This window comes from Xiphias gladius, chromosome 6 (genome assembly GCF_016859285.1).
Source record: "Xiphias gladius isolate SHS-SW01 ecotype Sanya breed wild chromosome 6, ASM1685928v1, whole genome shotgun sequence".
Lineage (NCBI taxonomy): Eukaryota > Metazoa > Chordata > Actinopteri > Istiophoriformes > Xiphiidae > Xiphias > Xiphias gladius.
Window position 1 is genome coordinate 28,773,030 of NC_053405.1, and position 16,730 is coordinate 28,789,759.

General features: G+C 38.2%; 1 protein-coding gene across 1 annotated transcript; it reads left to right on the forward strand.

Moving 5' to 3' along the window:
- The first annotated feature begins 4,263 nt into the window (after positions 1-4,263).
- On the forward strand, positions 4,264-16,458 carry rfc4 (replication factor C (activator 1) 4). The gene is made up of 11 exons (XM_040127792.1): positions 4,264-4,508; positions 5,307-5,434; positions 7,250-7,328; positions 9,207-9,286; positions 9,459-9,578; positions 9,708-9,851; positions 9,938-10,058; positions 14,444-14,569; positions 14,706-14,786; positions 15,126-15,239; positions 16,004-16,458. The coding sequence occupies exons 2-11, from the start codon at positions 5,319-5,321 to the stop codon at positions 16,097-16,099; spliced, it is 1,077 nt and encodes a 358-aa protein (XP_039983726.1). The 5' UTR covers positions 4,264-4,508; positions 5,307-5,318; the 3' UTR covers positions 16,100-16,458.
- The last annotated feature ends 272 nt before the right edge of the window (positions 16,459-16,730 follow it).

Here is a 16,730-nt window from a genome sequence, read left to right on the forward strand (position 1 = left end):
GGAGAAGCTAGCTCAGTTTCCATGGTAATGGGCTGTACAATACACCCAACCCCCACCATCCACCCACCCTTGGTTGGCTGCAATGCAATACAGGAATTGCAGTGATGGAGGATGTTGTGCGATAGTCTCCAGCGTGGCACATTAACCTACTTCCCCATCAGCCGGGAAATGACCCGGACGCAGAATGAGAGAGGAGGAGGAGGAAAAAGGATGGAAGCAGGAGAGGAAAATGAAGAGAGGGAAGGTAGATGATGGGGAGGCAGAAAGAAAGGGAAAGGGATGGGTGGGAGGGAATGAGAAATGGTGGAGATGAAGGGGAGATGGAAAGGAAAAGAGCAGAGGAGAGACGGCGGGAGAAAGCAAACAAGGAAGAGAAAGGTAGAGAAAAGGTGACAGGATATAGGATAAAACCGAATTGGCTAATAGCAATGTAAGATTGTAAATCCATTAAGTACTGACCTTGTAAAATTTGTAAATAAAAACATACTGTGAATAGGATTTTTACACAACCTTCTTCCACATCTTCCACCATAATTGAACAAACAACAGGAGGATAGTTCAAGAGAAGAGGAATCTCCCGTACATTTTACATTTCCCCAGAGGAGATACTCTTGAAGACAAAAGCTCTTCTAGTTCTGAAAGTGCGGTACATACAGAGGAAAATGAGGATAAAAGGGGAGAAATGAAACGACTCACCGACATGAGTGATGACACACTGCACCCTCTGTAGCAGCTCCTGGACCGACATCTCGTCTTCTCTCAGCCAGCACAGCATCTCAGTGTGTGGGTTGCATCCAATCTCCTCTCCTTCTCTCTCTCTGCTGCCACGCCTCCTCTTGTCACCCGTCCTTTCCTCAACAATCTCCCCTGCTTTTTCTCCTCTGAAGTTTTCTTCTCTGCTCTGCTGCTTTTTGTTTGTAGTTCTTTTCTTTTCTTTTTTTTTTCCGTCGAGCCTCTCCTCTCCTTCATTGCAGCTCCTCCAAATCCAAATGGTCGGAAACCCCGAGGATGGTAATGATGATGCCACTCCCAGCCATTCAGCAAAATAGTAAGCCTGGGGATAAAATAATCAGATTGTGAGCGGGGCACAAGTGAAATGACCGAGGCAGCCAGTCCGGGTATAAAACAGCAAGTAGATCAGCCAGCCAGTCAGTGAATAGGATAAACAGTAAGCCAGTGTTTAGTGACCAAAAAGCAGTCGGTCATTGAACAAAAGAGACAGTTGGTTGTCAGCCTGTCAGTCAGCAAACTTGGCAGTTACTGAAAAAACTGTTGGAAAATCTTTAAAGAAAAAGGCCAGTTCGTCAGTAAATTTGTAAGTCACAGAAAAAAACAGCCGCTACGTAATTAGATTTAAGAAAGCTAACTAGTCAGCAAAAACATCAGCTACTCAGAAAGTTATTCAGACCTTTTTATGACGCTGGAAAACCTATTATCCAAGTCAAAAGCACAACAATCCTCACAGTAAAAAAAAAAGGCATGCAAACTTAGAAAAAGGAAAGGATGCTCCTACATATATTTCTCTGTATATTTTTGTGAGTCCACTCCCCTTACAGGGACACCTTTCAGGCTCTGGGTGAGAAAGCACTGCTGTTTGGTGATGCTCTGTTTGCCATAATAAAGAAGATGAGTCATGAAGTGGGAAGACGAATCAGAAGGCTGCTACAACTGCCAGCAAGGGCGGAGGGAGAGACACAGAAACAAAGGGGAGGGTGGATTGCTGTGGTGCGGGTTTATCGGTCCAAGAGAGAAATCCCGGTGCCTGGAGCTGGGCTGTACATGGATCGGAGTTACTGAAACAGACTGATCCTCAAACTGAAATAGTCCCAGATTTTGTTAGATTTAAGGTTGGAGAAATAAAAAAGAAATTCATTTTAAAATTAACATTGTCATTTTTTGAGTCACTTAAAAGACAATATCATTGTTAAGCACGTGTGACTTCACCATTATTATATCATGAGGGCAATGAATAGCCTTCACCCATCTTTTGTCATTAATGCTTTGGCTGCCTGGGTTCATTCAGTGCTACCAGAAACGTCTGCTGATCCAGCTCCCCATTTTGATTAATGCAATGCCGGGCAGGGGCATTAGCATCTCTCCATGAGTCTCCTGGGACGGTGCTGGGGGACAACCATTAGCCAGAGACATCTGCACACAGCCTCAACCTGCCACTTAGGCTACTTATACCTACTCTGCCATCCAATAAGAGGCCCTGCTGGAGGCTTTCAGCTTGCCTGTTATCCTGTTAGCTTGTTAGCCTGTGCATGTTACTCCTGATTCCTGCTCCCTGTGGACTTTGGAGAAACTGGCAGCCGCAGTGTGGTGAAGTTACACAATAGTTAGTGTTAATTGGGCTACTGTTTTGCATTTCGATATATATATAATATTTTTTATCATATCCAGGTCATTTCTTATTTCTTATACTGTCGTAATACAACTTAAATAGGATTTGGTAGAGTTTTGTTTGTTTACTGCTGTACCCAAACGTCTTGGGTTCCCCCAAAAGGGCAGTTTTAATAAGAAAACAATAAACGGGACATTGAGACGTACTGCAACATCCGCAAACAACAGTTTCTCTTTATTTTCTCTAAAAAGTAATGGGAAAGTACTGAAAATGAAAAGTATTGGAAATGTCTAAATTATGAAATTAGAAAGTTGACCATGCATATAAAAAGAAATCGAGAACAGAAGAAATAAATAAAGACATCTCTGCTCTAACTTTGGATCATAATGCAAACAATGAAAACCGTGCTATCGCTTTAAAAAAAATTACAGCAGGAACTGAATGAAATCTTTTAGAGGAGGGTGAAAATAACAGCAGGTATTTATTCAATTTAGAAAGAAGACATGCAGAAACAAACTTAATAACCAGAGTAAAAAATTGAAGATGCGATCTGTGAAGACCCAAGTAATGTTATCTCTAAGTATATGCTGATATTTATCGCTCTAGTGACTCATAAACACTGTTTATTCAGTTTGTTCATGTGACAATGTTTTGGGCTTATTTTCAGTTGGATCTTAAACACATTTTAGGAGGGAAATTTCACATAAAGAATATGATTTGTAATAAATTTTCAACAGTCCTAATTTCTCCAGTAGTAAAAAATATGTCAGTAATGTGCTCGTTATTTTAGTCACATTTTACATTCATAAAATGAAATTCATGAACAAGTTACCATGTTTTATTACATTTAAACAAATAGATCTAAGTATATATCTTCAAACACTATAACATTAAAAAATCTGTAATAACAAATTAAACAAAACTTTTAATTTATGCAAAATCTTATAAATAATATTAATATTATATCTTCTTCAGTAAACCTCTTGTGTGAGTTCATAAATATGTTTTTTTAATGTTTAATCTTTGCTTTTTCTCTTTATGCATATTTGTTTCTAAATCTTAGTCTATGTAATACAACATCCCCTTAAGACTGTATTCAACCCTTGCCTGTTCAACTGCATCATCTCTTCAGCTTTATATGTAATCAGTGGTGGGAGACGTATTCAGATCATCAAGTACCAGTAATGTAAAAATAATTTATTACAAGTAAAATTTCTGCATGGAAAATCTAACTTAGGTAAAAGTACATAATTATTAGCAGCAAAATGTAGTTAAAGTATTAAAATAAAAGTTCTGTCATTCGTATATGTTTTTAGCAAGATGATGTTTATAATTCAACATTTCTTAAACTTTCGATTGATGCTATGTACAGTAGTAGATTTGTAGACCTAACGTGATATGCCTATCTTATATAAATTAAACAGTTATTTTTCATACAATCATACTAATGTGATAACTATTTTGTTTCTTTTTTGTTACTGGTAGCCTATAGTCCTTTTTTATTTGAATTCCAACCTTGGTAATGAAGTAATATTTTCATATAACCTCCATTAAGCAACAAGGTAAGAACGCAAGAGAGGAATTATATAAGAGGCGCTTTTTGGCACCATGGCAGACCCACTTCAATAACATCCGCCGTCGGATGATAATTACGTATCTTAGTGTCAGTGAGGTGGGATTCTCTTACCAGCGTGGTTGTCTTTTCCCAAGTCCTTACGAATTCACATCTTTCTCCATCAAGGTCAATGAAAAGTGGTTAGGAAAGGGTTTTTGTTTTTTGTTTTTTTTGTAAACTTTTAGACCGCAGCCCCAGTATATTAACCTCATTGATACTGAGGTTAATATAAATAAATAAATAAATAAATAAATAAATAAATAAAACTCAAACATCCCGGTACTAGGAAACGAGAGAGAGAGCAAAGGAAGGGCAGGACCAACTCCAGCATCCGCAGTATCTGATTGGAAGCCACCAAATGTCGTAGACGGAAGTTACTTCGCTGCCAGAGCGGGAAGACCGTGCTGCTGTTACACATGTCAACACCCGGTTTCTCCCTGACGCTGAGACGTTATCACAACCAGTATCATAGTTAGGCTTTTACACGTAGTAACTTCGACTGTGGGATATTTAGTTCAGAGCTTGTCTTAACAGCGGTTGATATATAAGGTAAGCACGATGTGTCTCTCTGCAGAATCAACAGCTAACAGTTGGCTAATACTGTGAGCTAACCAATGGTAAACAGGCCAGCGCCAGCTATTTGTTGTTAGCGGGTTACTTTACTGTCATATGTAACGCTAGCTATAATTTATTCAATTGCCGCTAAATTATCTAACCTGATAGCTCTTGTTTGTAATGCTACACGACATTGATACTTAATGTAATTTTAGGAGCTCATAAGTCTTAACCACAATATCATTACTGGTATGGAGAAGCAACCTGCCAAACTTCAGAAATCTATTAATTTGATTTTCGTTCTTCTCACATCTAACAATACTAGACACTTCGGGAAAAAAATTTCAACTCCGTTAACTCTACTGTTCGGTATCAACCACTAACGTCACTATCTGAATATGGAACTAGGTAATGGTAGAAAATGTTATCTGGTGTAAAATTAAGCTTGCTGAATAACACTTTTACAGTCAAGCTACATCTAACTGACAAATTGACTGTGTTCTCATGTTAGTTTAATCACTTTGACAGATGTGCTAAATTTGAGCAGCCTGCAAGACTTGCAGATGGCCCCCTGGAATGCAGCAGGGTTACCGTTTAGTCCCTGATGATACAGGTGGTAGTTTGACCCGTCTGAATATCCCCTAGATATTACAGACATGGCATATCTTCTGTCAAAGGGAAGCCTTGTGCTGCAGCTTCGCTTTTGTATCATATTTATCTATGTGTGTGTCTGTTTCTGCATCTGTGTGTTTGTTTATCCCTGGATGTTTCTGCTGCTTTTACCAAAATTAGAAGTCAGGAGCCATGCAGGCCTTTTTGAAAGGAGCGACTGTTCAGACGACCAGACCTCAGAAAGACAAGGCAGCAGCAGGGCCCAATACAGAGAAGAAAGCCAAAGCTATTCCTTGGGTCGAAAAATAGTAAGTGTGAATCCAAAAGATGTACTGTACAGTGTCTGTTTGAATATATGAAACCACCAGAATAACAAGGACAGGGTACAGAAGAATCGTCTATAGCAAACGTTTAGTGATACAGCCAAGAAAATAAAATCTCAGGTTTTCTTCTTTCCAAACTTGGGGACAATTCCAAATTTTAATTGATTTTTTTCCTTCAAAATGCAGTGACACTAATGGGGTGGTAATCTTTGGCAATCTCACGATTCTTGTTGTTACAATTCGATTTAGAATCAATTCTCGATTAAAGAAAATTCTTGATTCAATAAAAAAGAAAGGGGGGGCACTATGTTTTCTTACTTCAGTGCATTGTGTGTCAAACCACTGATTTCTGTCCTCTGTGAATGAAGAATTGGAATTATTATATGAATGAAAACATTTTTTTTCACACACCCTTAAAAACTAAAACATGATTGAAACATATTTTTTAACAACCTCATGTGACAGTTGAAGCAAGAATAATAAAAGACCTGCACCACCTTCAAGACTGTTATCATTGTGCATATACATATATATGCGCAATAGCGATGGAGTGTCAGTGTTAGATGAGTCAATTAAGTAGGACATAAATTTAAATGATCAGTTTCATCACAGACAGTGCAGAAAAGCCCACACTCCAATACATCTTCTCCTGTCGCTGTGTTTAGGCCAGTTTTGACTAGACATAATTCAGATATCTCCAGACCGTTGGCTAGATAGCGTCAGCTACATAGCAGGTACAGACAGACTGAATACCGCACACTGCTCAGTCGCCTCCCCGTATAATCACCTCTCATAACAATACATAGCACCTCGCCACCAAGCACAAACCAAGAACTCAGATCCGTGTTCAGTCTTTTTTCAGTCTGTCCCCCTCGTAAATGTCACCGTATAAATCCACTACAAGATAGCCAGAGCTGTTTAAGTCACTTGGAGTGGGCAGACACCTGAAGTCACAACAATCCTGTAAACTGCGACAGTGTGCACATAGTGTAACTATTCACATCACGGTTTATGAGACTGTCGTAACTTAAAACAGCTATCGTGACCAGCTATCATCTGTGTAGCTTTTTAAAAAAAAAACCTTTATGTGCATAACGTAATAACCAATATTTTACGATGTAGTCATTATACACATGGTCCAACAACAAAAATTTTAATAATTGGAATTTATTTCATATATCACACAGCCCTACTTCTACTCTAAATAACATTGGTATTTAGGCTAGAAGTAATGGTATACACTGAATAACCACATTATAAGTTACACCTATACAGTCTAAGGCAATCCAATAAAACTGTTTTATCATAAACTCTTTAGATATAATGCTTATAATGTTCATCTTCGTTGACGCTGTCCTAGAAGGGTTAATTCAATGGTGTTTTAGCCCTGAGGTCATAGTTAGTGGTGGGGTTGTACTGGATAACATTATTTTTGAGAAGTGTATCAAATCTGCCCTCATGTTCGTAAATGGGAAGGACAAAAAAATTATAAAAACACCTCTCAAAATAATATAGTCCATCACAACACCACCTTTAACTATGGCCTCAGTAAACATATAATTTAATTTAAACATTTCCAACAATGTCACCAAAAACCGAACATTATGACTGATGGCAGGGCTTTTGTATCGGCTTGCAATAGATTGTACAGGTGTACCTAAAAAAAATGAGCACTTAGTGTATTATACAGTGTATTAAAGATGAATCATACCCTTGAAAGGCTATATCAAATGTGTCTAATTAATTAGTTAGCCAACATGGCAAATAAATATTAACCGGCTTTGTTTTTGTAAACCCCAGCAGGCCAAAGTCTGTTGATGAGGTGGCCTTTCAGGAGGAGGTGGTAGCAGTGCTGAAGAAGTCTCTGGAAGGAGCAGATGTAAGTGAAGGCTCTTATACTAACCAAAATATACATCATACATTTCAATCTTCACAACATAATTATGTTAGGCTACGTAGGCAAAAACTGTCTTATATATATCTAAGCTATCACAGTAGTTAGTGGTGATATTAGCAAATAATTAGGCCAGCCTTTGTGCATTATAGCAGACCACCTATGGCAGCGAGATCGTGCTAGATTGATTACCTGCTGAAATGAAAGCACGTGCAAAGTTTATGCATGCTTACTTTCTGCAAGTGCTGTAGTAGATCTGTCTCGAAGTGGATGGTCAGACGGCCTCACATTTCTCTGGGACTCTGGATCATTGTCAGATGACCCATCAGATGCAGAACCAACCCACGGCGTGTGATCCAGTCCTGATATCTCCCCACCATCTGACTCCCCATCACTCATTGCAATCAGTCCCTCTAATGCCTCTTTGGCATCCATCATGGGCTATGTGGAATTATGACCTGACACAGGTCTAGCTGATAAAGCACCGTAGTAACCAAAAAGCAAAGAATATTTAATTATAAGTTGCACAAAAATAATTGCAAACTATAGTGGGTACATTTTACCTATTGGTGCTTAGAGGTATAAATTCCCCTGATTTTCATCTGGTTTTATTTTAACTATTTCAACAGTAGGGGGTGCTACATAACAGTTTTAGGAAAAGTCAAAGACTGGGGGACTTGAATATTTTATTGTAATGTACAATTGGAAAAACCGTCAAGGGTAAATTTTACCCTGTGGTTTTTTTGCTGTTAAAGAGTTAGTTCCAAACCAAAACCAGGAAGTTGTTCTTATAATGATAACAATAATAATTATGATATTATTATAACACCTTTTGAAAAGCCAACTTTATAGACACTCAACTGTCTACATGCAGTTAAATTTAGTTGTATTTCTTGTTCAGCACAGGTGTAACTGATGGAATGAGTGATGGCTGAATTCCATTTATCTGCTTCAGTTTCAAGGTTCTGGTATTTTTCATATCACTGCCACTCTGTCATGGCTTACTGGGACACTTGGAGCCATTGTTAATGTTATTAGTAACACCTGTTTTTCTTACTATGACAGGTCAAAATGCTGTGGAAAAATGCAAATTAGCTGCAGCATTGTGTTGTTTGATTAACTGATTTTGAACCTTTCAAATGTGAAAATAGTTTGTTTTTTGTTTTTTTTTTGTTTAAACTTCATTCTGACTTTTTTTTCCCTCTCTGACAAATCACACCTGCCACTTGACAACTGCAATGTTAAGCAAATGTTACTCAAATAGGAGAAACTAATGTATTTGTTGGAGACTACTTTCATTGGCAGAATAATCCACACTTGGTGCTTTTGGACAACATTGGAGCTCTATAGCAGAGGGGAAAAAGATATAGCAGGCTTTGGATACACACACAATACACATTAGTAGGATCAATTCATTATTGGTTTTGGTCCTTATATGGGATTTGTTAACAATATGAAAAATACATAATATAACCAGATACCCTGACTCTTTCTGTCTGCATTTAGAAGTGCCTTTCACCATGACCGTGAACCCCAAAACTGCTTTGTGACTTCGAACACTGTGTCTTACATAGACAACATATGGTATATACATAAAGACCAATGTTTGTTTGTTTTTTTTTTTCAATTCATATATCTATTTTTTCTTCTCCTTTCTGCACTTCCTTGGAGAAAAAAAACTTACAACTCTTAATAATAATACAGTCAGGCAGTAATATTGCAACAATTTAAAGGTAAATAGTAAATGAAAAAAAATTAACTAAGTACCCAAAAAACAGTACACAAACAAAGACAAACATCAGCTAAATCATGCAGTCTTTTTGTGTTGTCCTAGGCAAAGTCTCATTGGTGTGTTAATTGCAGCTTCCCAACTTGCTTTTCTATGGCCCTCCTGGAACAGGAAAAACCTCAACCATCTTAGCTGCTGCTAGAGAACTTTATGGGTGAGTGAACGGTTAATAGTGTTGTGAATAAGAAGCAGAGATTCCAGCTCTTTGCATTTCCACAAATTTCTCTTAATTTCCCTTTTCACTTTAGTTTGATCATTCACCTGTTTTCTGTTCATGGATTTCCCTTTTGTATGAATCCCATCCTCCTCCACTGTCTCTCTTCCAGTCCAGAGCTTTACAGACAGAGGGTGCTAGAGCTCAATGCCTCTGATGAACGCGGCATCCAGGTTGTCAGAGAGAAGGTCAAGAACTTTGCTCATCTTACCGTGGCAGGGGCTCGTCCAGAGTGAGTCGGCATTGATTGCATTGAAAAACCGTTAGTGTTGGGATGAATAGTTGTAGATTGTATCTATCAGTCAGTGAATTCCAAACTAATTCTAATACTTTCAGACACTGTGTCCTTCTGTATTTGTAGTGGGAAGCCATGTCCTCCTTTTAAGATCATCATCCTTGATGAAGCAGACTCCATGACCGCACCAGCTCAGGCCGCTCTCAGACGGACCATGGAGAAAGAATCGCGCACCACCCGCTTCTGCCTCATCTGTAACTACATCAGCAGGTCAGCTGACCGATCACAATCAACAGTACACAAACACACACTCTGTGTGACTGATCCTGACCCTGCTGTGCATCTATGTTCTCTAGGATTATAGAACCTCTGTCCTCCAGGTGTTCCAAGTTTCGCTTCAAACCTCTAGCCAATCAGATCCAAGAAGAGCGCCTGCTTGTTATCTGCAACAAGGAGAAGCTCAAATATACCAAACAGGTAAGAAAGAAAGAATATTACAATGTTTTTGTAATGGGAACTTGTAAGAAATTTTTAATCTCTTTCATGCCTGTAGTTCAGTCAATTTGGTCCAAACCAAGAAAAAATTTTTTTTTTAATAAAACTGCTGCAAAAGATTGAACATTACTAAAGGGGGCTGTTAACCTGCTGTTGTACCCAGAACACTAAGAATGAAGAATTGACCAAAAAATGAACAAAAACATTAAAAAAAACTGGAACACGGAACAGGTTTTGGAGCCTCTGAAGACATTCTTATCTACGAGCAGGTAGGGCCCTAGTTAATTGACAGTCCTGGTTGAAATTATTGGCCCCCCGAATTTTAAGTGCAGAATTTAGAATATCTTCAGAAATGAATGCAAATTAACTAATTAATTTTGTATAATCAGAATATTTAATAAAATGTCCAAAATTATTGAACATCGATTCAAAAAAATTCTCGTATAGCAAAGTAAAAAAATACAGACATAAAATCTAGTCTTAACACAATTATTTGCAGCCTTTTGATGCAACAGTTCATAATATTATGAATATGTTGCAAAGTCATAAAACTAAGGTGCTTCCAGGACGTGGTGCTAAGAAGAAACTCAGTGAGAGAAGTCTGTTAAGGTTGATTCGGATTGTAGAAAAAAACACCACGCTGGACATTTGAAGAGCTTCAGGCTGACCTGGAGCAATCTGGAGTGGTGGTTTCAGCCCGTACCATACGCCACACACTAAACCAATTCGCCAAAGGAGGACACCACTATTGAAAAAAAGGCACGACAAGACTATTGCTTGCAAACCTTTCATAGATAAACCACAGTCTTTCTGGGATAATGTTCTGTGGACAGATGAAACCAAACTAAAGGTCTTTGGGAATGCGGTACATTAGTTTGTTTATAAGCGACAAATTGATGCCCATAATGAAGTAGAACCTCCCTACAGTAAAACATGTAGGAGGTTCTGTCATGCTGCGGGGCTGCTTTCCTGCCTCTGGTAGACATTGAATGTATGAAAGGAAAGATGAAATCAGAAGATTACCAAGGCATTTTTGAGCGAAATGTGTTACCCACAGTAAGTTCGGTTTGGGGATGCTTAGCAAACCTGGAATTGGCACGTTCTTTAAAAGTAATATACCTAATTTGCTTTTCGTATCTGTGTTACCATGTCACATCAGATTGAGCTTGGATGTGTCCTGGTACCTTCTACCATCCTTAAGTTGATCCAGTTGTGACTGGGTCATACTTAAGAAGAATCAAAGCTGTAATTGCTGCTCAAATAGATATATTTTCTTACAGTAGTTTGCTTTAGTTCTATTTATAGTCACTTTCCTTTAATTTCTCTTTTATCTTCATATAAATTCTTGGAGACCCTGTTTAATATTTACTGTAAGTGGAGCTTCTACCAAATACTGAATGACAGTACCACCTACAGGCATAAAGGGCATATTTCTTTTGTGAAATAAATTTGCAAACAGTTTAAATGTTTTTTGACTTTTACTTCTATAGAAGATATTGGGCCTCATGAAAAAACATTTTCATATTTTTATCCTAAATCTGTCTTCCTTTTTTGAGTCTTCAAAATTGGATTCTCCAAACTCTATTAACTGCACAAACTTGTTGAATATTGCTCCTTTCAGTCTGATTAATACCATATATTCATCAGAAGTTGCGCGTTAGTGAGATTTGATCATAAGCAGAATCACCGCCTCTAAAATTGCTATATAAGATTCCATGTTCTGCTCCTTTTGTGGGCAAGTTTCAGAGTAATGATGCAGTCAATCAAAATCTGCCTGGTGAAATTTACTTGCATGGTGGGGCTGAAAGCATTGAGAACAGGAAATGGTGTGGGTAGAGTTGTAAACACACAAGTTGTGAATTACAGCGTTTTATCAAACATTTTACTGTCTATAACCTCTGTCAGTCTTTACACTCAGTACAGCCAAGCTGCATCATTTTTTATCTCTTTGTATTTTTTCCTTAATGAGATGTTAATCCCACGCCCTCTCTCAAATCAGCTAGACATGAGAGAGCCCCACAAATTTCACGGGTCAAGTCCAATCAAATTGGCGAGCGAATTTGTGACTGAGAGCAAAAGTGTCTTGAGCTGTTTCACATAGACATGAATGGGAAATTAATTTTGGCCTAACTACATCAAGTCTTGCCATCAGAAATCAACAGCTGCCAACAACAGGTCAAGAGCAGCTCAGTTCTGTGACAGCAATAAAGATTGAATAGTTTGACATGAAGATAGATGCAAAAGAACATCTTTCTAAAGCAAAGCAGTCCATGACTTAGGTGAGAGGCAGTCAAGGGGACGTAACAGTCACTGCATTTTTAGAAAAGGGAATATTACAGCCAACAGTGGGAAATGTTACACTGTGAGGTGCAGGAGAGAATGATAATAGACAGTGACCTGCAAAAGGACTCTGAGGCAGCTGTTGGAGTGAGAGAATTTTCCTAACAACTAATGAACTGTATAAGTTGCTACATCAAGTATTCCAGTAAAAATGAGAAAATCAAAAAAAAAAAAAAAACCTCAGTAAATTGGCAAAACATAATGATGACAATGATCTGGTGAAGAGATTATCAATTTTGCATTGAATTTGTCTCAGTTATAATATCAGTATTGTTTAAAGTTCATTGGGATCAAAGGATTGGTTTACTTTTTTTTTTTTTAAGACTGTCTTAAAACAGTCAGATGCCCATACGAACATTGAAACAGGTTTTTCTTGCTGTAATCATTCTTCCCTGTCCATACTGGCCCCAAAGAGATCCTTCCCAAATGTATTTCCAATGCAAGTAATGGGGGGCAAAATCTACATTCTTCATTCTGTGGAAAACTACATGTCAAAGTTCATCTGTCTTTTTGTTACAGGGAATTATGTACAAAAATACTAACTTTGGAAAATACCCACTTGATTTTGATTAATTCATGCTGGTGGAACCTCATAACAGCTTCTGCTGAGCTTCAGAATGTATTTTTACATGGAAGGAGGACTGGGTTTTAATGGCCAGTATATGCAGGAGGAATGATGTGAAGAAAAAGAAAAAAATGTTTCAATGTTCATATGGGCACCTGACTATTGTTTTAAGACATACTTGAAAAAATGTTAACCTTTTATAAGGCATCCTGAATTCAGGTGAAATGAGTGTTTCACCTGAAGGAGAAAGACAAGACTATCTATTCATGACTTGTATGACAGGTCTGGATCACTCATGAAGTTTGTTCTTACCTAAGAGAAAATTCTAAGTAAAAGGAGAAAATTGGTGAATGCCACAAATTCTCTTAAATCACTCATACTAGGTGTCACTTAAGAACAAATCCTATTCTTGCATGAGGCCCATTTTGTGGATTGAAGGAGAAAAATAATGCCTGTAAAACAAAACATCAAGTCTAACATGGGATTCAACTAACAATTACTTTCAATATCAATTAATATTATGATTATTTTCTCCATCAGTTAACTGTTTTATACCAGAAAATTTAGAGAGACATTTGTCAGATTTTAACAGCTTCGTATTGCTTGTTTGACCAACAGTCCAACAACCCAAATATATTTAGTGTACAGTGTTATAAAACATAGAAAAGCAAAATCCATAAAAGTGTACCATAAAATGCATTTTTACTGGAAAAGTAACTGATTAATTTATTGTCAAAAAAGTTGGCAGTTACTTTTCTGTTGATCAACTACTTGTTTAATTAATTCATTGTTTTGGTTCTACAACAAAATGGACCTACTATGGAAAAGTAGCTAAGATCGCTAGATTTGTCTCTAGGTGCTTTTGTGAAGAAAAGTCACTAAAGGGAGGCGCTAAATTGGCAACACTGCCTGTAAACACCCCCTGGTGACACAATAGAAACTGTTTGTGCCAATTCATTTTGAAAGAGCAATGGCTGATGGGGAAACTCCAACACTTGTTCGGCTAACCAATGGTGTAACTTTATCACTCACTCACTTAGTCATGGACATTCGTGTTTATAGGGCTGGACCCACTTTTGTGGTCCAGCCAAAAATGAAAAAGAGAGTTAAAAAATAAAGAGACTAGCCTGCCTGTAAAATGTTTAAAATTATATATATGTTTTAATGTGCATACTGCCTGGTTGATTTGATCTTTTAGTCCAGTGAAAAAGTGGTGGGGAATGTGTTTTTCAACAGCTTAAACCACATCAACACAGGATACATTTCAGCCACATTTTTCAACTGTCTGATAGAGCAATTTAACTAACGCTGGTGTCTACACCAGCTACTTAACAGCTCATACTTCATGCATATAACTTCATCCGGAAGAATCTTTCTATGCTTCAGGTCTGACAAAGAACTCAACTGTTTTCTTTGCACAGCCTGTGTAGTTGAGATGTGACGATTGTTTCTGTTCATCTAGAGTATAGCAGCATTGGTGAGGGTGTCTGAGGGAGACCTGCGGAAAGCCATCACCTTTCTCCAGAGTGCTGCGCGCCTCAACATCGACAAAGAGATCACAGAGGCAGCTGTCATTGAAATAGCCGGGGTGAGACGTACTTCTTTGTGTTATATGGGAGACTGGAGAAACTGATGATGTATGATGTATTTGGTTAGGTCAAACTTCCTGTACATCCAAAATCTTGCCACCGTTCCCGTCATGCCACTGTTGTGCTCTCTTATAGGTTGTCCCTCCCAAGATGATAGACAACTTGCTCCAGATCTGCTTCAAAGGAACATTTGAGAAACTAGAGGCAGCAGTCAGGGTAGGTGTTCTGAGATGTCAGTGCTTTGTCTCTGTGTTTGTGTCCTAAACTTTCAGCACACTGTTGTGTGAAATACCTGTATTTTCTTGTTAGTTGTTCAAAGTTGAGTATTACAGACTGGAAGTTTCGGGCCAAAGACTTAAATTTAATATGTATTGAGAAACAAAGAAAAAAAAAAAAAATGATCAAACAACCCAATTTCATCTGTGATGTCCCACATTAAATGATTATACTACTCTGGGTATTCCTGATGTTGACATGCAGTTAACGTGTAAGGCGCTGGCTTTGCCTCACTCCCTGTTCATCATATTCTCACATGTTGAATGTCTCATCTGTCAGAACATGGTGGATGAAGGCTACGCAGCCACACAGATCCTGAGTCAGCTCCATGAGTCTATCATAGAGCTTGATCTGAGTGACAAGGAGAAGTCAGCTATCACAGAGAAGATGGCGGTAAGTGAACTGATGCAGCGCTTGTTCTGGTGGAGCTCCAGGTATCCTGGATGAAATATGGGAAAATGGGCAATCAGTTATATTCAAGTTGGGTATGTGAGGAAAAGCTCACTACATAAGAGAAGCAAATGCAGCGCTGCTGGTCACTAGGCTGAAATTAGTTTGATAATCATCAGTTGGACACGTTTTACCCTGGGGGGGATTTGGGCTTGTGTTAGCATGCTATGAACTAATGGAGAAATTTTTAGTTCTTGTCTAACTGAAAACATGTTCTGGGGCATTATTTTTGAGGGAGGAACCTTCAGGAACCTTCAGCAGGAACCTTAATCCACAAGACTGCATATCATTAAGACTTAAATTAGAGTAGTGTTTATTACTTATTTCTTGCAGTGATTAAACATTTAGCAATACAACATTCTATGGTCTTTAAATATCAGGTTTATGCTAAACCTTACCCTTTAGTGGAAATTATCTGAGTTCTCTGACATAGCTGGGTTTAGGCTATAGTTGAATATTAAGCCTTGCTTGAAAAAGTGACTTTCACTCCCACTCATGTTTTCCAACCAAACACAGGCTAAGAGTCAGTTTTCAATGAGCAGTATCTGAGTTTTTGCAAAGGAAAAATCCAACATACAATCATTCAGTCATTTCATTGATTTTTATTAGGGCCATAATCGATTTATATGTCACATAGAAGTTAATGTGCTTCACATGGACTGATGCTATATAAATTCTCAATTTGTGCTTATTCCTCTCTGGTTCAGGTTGTGGGTAAGTGCCTGTCAGATGGTGCAGATGAGTACCTTCAGATGTTGAGTCTCTGTTCGGCCATCATGCAGCAGGCCTCCCAGAGTAACTAAATCTCCACAAAGCAACATCTCCTCCCCGGGGAGAGTATTGTCAGCTGTTTCCAGCAGGACTAATGGCCTCATTGAGACACGAGTGCTTCACTCAGATTAAAATGAGTTTGTTCAGAGCTGCCGTTTGGGAAGTCAACGTCTACCAGTGGATACCAGAAGATAGTGTTGTTGTATACTGTTAGAAACTCCAATCTACTTAGTGTCTCTGTCACTGTACAGTGATTACTTCAGTAAATTAGACAACCTTGTGAACATGCTTTAAAAATCCCTATTACTGTTAAATCACCATTCAGATGTCTCTTTAACCCATTTCATTCATGTAACTACTTACCAACAGATCTTTGTACATTTTTTACATTTTGGAAAATAAAAAATAATTTTCTGTATCCATTCAGTCTTTGTTGCTTCAAAAGCTGAAACATAACTCATACCTTCAGACAAACTGACAGCAACAAGTATATTTCAAACAAATTTTATCTTCTGAAAAAGACCGAGGGACGACGACGCACACTGACCGGCCTGTCATCCCTGGAGCCAGACTGTGAGCTGCTGAGATGACCACTGGTCCCATGTAGCAGGGGTTCCTCAAATCTTCCAAAATGTCAGAGCAAATATCCAAACAGACATTACT